Here is a 5821-nt window from a genome sequence, read left to right as displayed (position 1 = left end):
GGTGGTGGGAGCGGTGGTGGTGGGAGCAGTGGTGGTTGTGGCGGTGGTGGCAGCGGTGGCAGTGATGGTGGCGGCAGTGGTAGTGGTGACGGTGGTGGTGGCAGTGGTGGTGATGGCGGTGGTAGCAGCGGCAGCGGTGGTGACAGTGGTGGTGGTGATGATGATCCTTTCTACTATAGGCACAAGATCAGCAATTTTTTTTAACAGAACAGGCAAGTCAATTACATTGACCCCAGTGCTTATTTTACAATTACATTGACCCCCCCGACCAGTACTTATTTTATTGAACCTGAAAGAATGAAAGGCAAAGTTGAGTAATGTTGGTAACTTTCAGAAAGCATGGAATTTTTAAAGGATGCAGTGTATCTTGATTGAGTGTCTGTGTATTCAAAGGAACACACAAACCCAAATACACAGCTGTGTATCTGGACTCGGTATCTGTACATATCTATACGAACAAGCACACATACATACACATGAGAGTGTGTGCGTTTGTGAACGTGTGTGTGTGTGTGTTCGTGAACGTGTATGTGTGTGTGTGTAGTAAGTGCATGTATATCATAAGGTATTTAAATAGGTGCAACTATTTAAATAAAATAATTCTTGGTCAAATAACGTGAGGTACACAGACAACATTTGATGTAAACAGAAGTGTCAATATGTGGTGTAAAGCCTGTTTGAAGTTTGACTGTAAAATTAACAATGCACCTGTTGTTTAAAGTGCATGTGTTGGGTATATTGTTTTCAGCGTTTCTTCTTTTCTAAATCCACAATACCATTTAGATAGAAATATACGTATATGAGAGGGTGCTGAAAAGTTCCTGGTTTTGGGTGAAAGAAAATACAAAAGAATCAGTTAAGTATAATTGCATTCAAGATGTTCCCCACTCGGGGGAACATGCTGAATATCAGGAATATGAGGACAGCTGCATAAAGAAGTATTGAGCTCTAACTGTAGGGGAAACTTGTGGAAGGGGTAGACCCAGGAAGAAGTGAGGCAAAGTGGTGAGAAAGTATCTACGGATGCTAGGCTTCACTGAGGAAATGACAAGGGACCAGGAGATGTGGCGATTTGCTGTGCTTGATGAGATGCATCATGCTAAGTAACATCACTGTTATCTATACATACAGGCTTGTTCCTTACAGGTGCCGGTGCCACATAAAATGCACTTGTGCCAGTGCTGTGTAAATGCATTGGTGCAAGTGGCATGAAAAGAGCACCCAACATAATCTGTAAAGTGGTTGGCAATAGGAAGGGCATCCAGCCATAGAAATCATGCCACAACAGACAATTGGAGTCTGCATAGCCCCCTGCCTGGCCAGCTCCTGTCAAACCATCCAACCCATGCCAGCATGGAAATTGGACATTAAACGATGATGATATTCCCCCTCTCAGATTCACAAACTTATTGCAGTGGTCCTTCAGTTTTTCTAAGACCCTGTAAAAGAACTCGGAAGTTTGGGCCTCCAGCCAGGCCTTTCGTGGTACCCTTAAAGCCAGGAACCAGGAACTTTTAAGCACTCCCATGTATGTAAGATTGCAGATTCTCCATTACTCTTGAAATTAAACAGTCATCTGCTCACCAACTGAACTCGTTACTCAAGAAGTTTGCATATAAGCAACTGAGCATTTCATGGATATGTATGCATATACTGCAATTTTCAGGCCAAATCAGTTTGGGACATGATGATCTGAGAAGGAGGGACCTTTTAATTAAAGCTACAGCCCAGAGAGAAACAGGGAGTGATAAGAATATAACCCACTACTGGACTGGTACATTACTAACCCTGAAGGGATCAATGGAAACTTGTGGTGATGGTCTGCATCAATAGAAATCCTTCTTTCTACTGCCTTTCTGCATTGTCAAAGAAGATCTTAGTCTTATAAGCTACATGGCAACCTCACTAGAGCTGGTGTTATAAAAAAAAAGGTACCCAGCAAACTTTAAAATAGTTGGTATTAGAAAGGGCATCCAGGCCATTACAGCATGGAAGACAGATATTAAAGGGTGATGATGATGATAGTCGTGAGGGTGGGGGTGGTGATAATGATGATAATGGTGGTGGTGATGATGATGATGAGGATGATGATGATAGAAAGAAAGAAAGAGCACATCATTCTTACCTCCATTCGTGAAATTAATGGATAAACTGAAGAAGAGGAAGAGTAAGACTGGTGACATCTTGCTATTCATATTTTCTGTAAAGAAAAGAGAAAAGCAAACATAAAATAACACAGATGAGACAGTTTGTTAAATATAGCAGATATGTGTGGAGGCACATGGCTTAGTGGTTAGGGGTGTTGGACTCAATATTGCTAGATTGTAGTTTCAATTCCTGAGATCTTGAGCAAAACACTTCATTTCACCTTGGTCCAGTCCACTCAGCTGGACAGACTGGCATCCCATCCTGCAAGACACTGGCATCCCATCCTGACACACTGGCATCCCATTCTGTGACACACTGGCATCCCATTCTGTGACACACTGGCATCCCATCAAAATGAAATGCATTAAGTTACCCCAATTACAAGTTGCACAGGAAAACCTGCAATAGCAAAGTGAAACTTTTCCTTCAGATCTATTCTGCAATCTGGGATTAATATATCCAGTGATTTTTATGAAGTCCGAAAAAATTATATTATACTTTTTCTTGTTTCACACAAGCACTAACGTTTTTGTTTTTCTTTTTGTTGTTTTTTAAGAATTTTGTATCATTCTTTACCTGTCCTGTCCAGGCTTCCTTACCACTAAGCTTTAGCATTTTCACTTATTCCACACTTTCGAAAACATATTTCTGCAAAATGTTATCTAAAAATATGGGTAAAGAAATTTACCGAAATGGTGCTAATGCAGTTTCGAACCTCACCTTCAAAAATGCATTTTTTGAAATTTCTTCGGAATCCTAAGATTTATTTAGATATCGGAGATTACGAATATGCAAAGAAAAAATAATGGTTAAGGTGCACTTGTAAAAATTAGAGATTTAACCAAGAGGTAGTTCCATTGATTCGGAAATAATGCATTGTTATCGCCACACGCGCAGATATATACACACACACATATACACACGCATACATATACACACACATACATATATACACACATATATATACACACATATATATACATATATACACACATATATATATACACACACAAATACATACACACATACATATACACACACACAGGCGGGACCTGGCGCACTGTCACACCCACTCCCTAAACTGATCTTTCCGATTTTTTTTTTCACCAGATTATTTTGGAATGAACAACACAAACATAGGCGCTGAACCAGTGACTAAACTTGTAGTATTTTGTTGGGATTAAACCACTGAATTGGCAGCGAAGTAATTGCTTCTATCAGAATCGTTTACCTTTAATGCAAGAAAACAAAACCGACGTATACGACAGGTATCCAATTTGACTCGACCTGTAGTTAACACCTGTTCTCGAATTAGCTGTAATTTCTTCAGATCATCCACAGGATCAAAGACAATGGCATCAAACTCCAATTCATCCAAACGAAGAAGTTTTGGGCTGTATCCACCATTTTCATAGTTATCTTGGCACTGATTGACTAAGACTTGTTCAGTAAAAACAGGTTCAGAAATGATCCCATCTTGCAGAAGTGTTTGTTGGTGCTGTTACACTGGAGTCGATTTTATTCTGTGTTGTTACAGATTCACTTCCACCATCAGCTGAACTTGAACTTGACTGTGGTACATTATTGTTCACAGGAACTCTCTGTGAACCCTCGCTTTCACTCAAGATAGGAAACAGCGGAGCAGACTCAATTCGTTGCTCTTGTTTCAGTTTGAATAATTTCTGGAGGAGAACATCTTGATGCCTTTCTCTGAGCCTTGTCCTTGCAATGTGTGCATTCAGGTGTGACATCACTGACTCACAGCAGCCGATATCAATGGCCTCTCCTCCTTACAACTTCTTCTTCATCTGTTCCTGTAGAAGTGACAACTGGTTTGTAGTTTTCCGTTTAAATATGGTGGACACTTCCCTGCGGACTGAGTAGTTAATTTCTTCTCTTCGGTCGCCAGCATAATCTCAACTAAGAGGATCTAATTTTTTCAATTTGTTTATCTCATCCCCTGTATGTAAAATATATTTCTGTGTACTACTTTCTCTGTTCATTCGGACAAGCTGTAGAAATTGTTGCGCGCGCATACAGAAACACAAAAATTCTCCTGACATTTAGCTGTTACTTTTAGCATATTGAGTTTCGTGCTAAGGGGTTCACATGCCGTTGTCCTTTTGCTGTTTCACTATAAACCTACGCATGCTGAAACGGACAAAACAGTCGTTCATTTTCACTTTTAGACAGCAGGATGGGGTGTGGATCAGTTTTGGAGTTTTTCATTAAAGAATTTGAAATTAAAATTTGTTTTGTTTTTTTCCCCCATATTCTTAATTTCTGTATTTTCCCGCGTAGATTTTAAAAAAAAATAAAGAGAAAAAGATCTCTATGGACCATTGATAAGGAGTTTGCAAATCCAGTACCCAAGAAACACTTTCAGCCTCGTACCTATTATTGGAGCAACAGGATACATAAGAACCGGTTTCGGGAGAATGTAAATCCTTAAATCTTACGCTACAAACGATTACGATATCTGAGACTATATACATACATACGTAGGAGTGGCTGTGTGGTAAGTAGCTTGCTTACGAACCACATGGTTCCGGGTTCAGTCTCACTGCGTGGCACCTTGGTCAAGTGTCTTGTACTATAGCCTTGGGCCGACCAAAGCCTTGTGAGTGTATTTGGTAGACGGAAACAGAAAGAAGGCCGTCGTATATATATATATATATATATATATATATATATATATATATATATATATATATATATATATATATATATGTGTGTGTGTGTGTGTATCTTTGTGTGTCTGTGTTTGTCCCCCCAACATCGCTTGACAACCGATGCTGGTGTGTTTACGTCCTTGTAACTTAGCGGTTCGGCAAAAGAGACCGATAGAATAAGTACTAGGCTTAACAAAAGATAAGTCCTGGGTTCGATTTTCTCAACTAAAGGCGGTGCTCCAGCATGGCCACAGTCAAATGACTGAAACAAGTAAAAGAGTAAAGAGTATATCATGTAGGTATTTAGGACAAATCACAGCTGTTTCTTCTTGAAGCATATATATATATATGTGTGTATATATATATATATATATGACGAAGCTCAAGGTTGAATAACCAAAAGCAGAAACCTGGTTTGTGAATATCCGTAATTGCTTAATATTTTTATTTGTGTTGTTAAATGTTTTAATTCGGTTTGTTTTCCTCGCATACTGTTTTTCTCTGTTATATTGGTGCGCTACGGTGGATTATTTAAGACTTGGCTCTTATTTCTAGCAGGTAGATGCTCATTAAGCATCATTACGATATATATATGTATGTATGTATGTATGTATGGCGAATATAATCCTTTATAGTTAGCAGATCGTTTCAATCAATACAGACTTCATCAGATGATGAATGATTTATGCAACGTACCATACGTTACATTGATCAATTAACAAACGATTTTGAATTCAAAAGAATATATGGTTAACGTCCTCCGTAAGTTAACAGTTCGGCAAAAATAGTGTCCCGACAGAATAAGCATCAAACTTAAAAAACAAGTACGATTTGTTCAACTAGAAACCTTTCAAAGCAGTGTCCAAACACAGCCTGCACAAATACACACACACACACACACACATATATATATATATGCTCCAAGAGGAAACAGCTGGGATTTGCCCTAAATACCTACATTTTATATATATATATATATATATATATATATATATATATAT

The 5821-nt window shown here is 38.8% G+C and overlaps 1 protein-coding gene across 1 annotated transcript in view; it reads right to left on the bottom strand.

Annotated features, from left to right (window-relative positions):
* LOC106875015 (chitinase-3-like protein 1) overlaps positions 1-5821 on the bottom strand; it is a 30582-nt gene that overhangs the window by 14669 nt on the left and 10092 nt on the right. The window contains exon 2 of the mRNA XM_052971043.1: positions 2126-2200. Within this exon, the coding sequence (XP_052827003.1) occupies positions 2126-2195 (70 nt within the window). The 5' untranslated portion in view covers positions 2196-2200. The remainder of the gene's footprint in view (positions 1-2125; positions 2201-5821) is intronic.

Source organism: Octopus bimaculoides, chromosome 10, assembly GCF_001194135.2.
Source record: "Octopus bimaculoides isolate UCB-OBI-ISO-001 chromosome 10, ASM119413v2, whole genome shotgun sequence".
NCBI lineage: Eukaryota > Metazoa > Mollusca > Cephalopoda > Octopoda > Octopodidae > Octopus > Octopus bimaculoides.
This window is presented reverse-complemented; position numbering and strand designations above follow the sequence as displayed.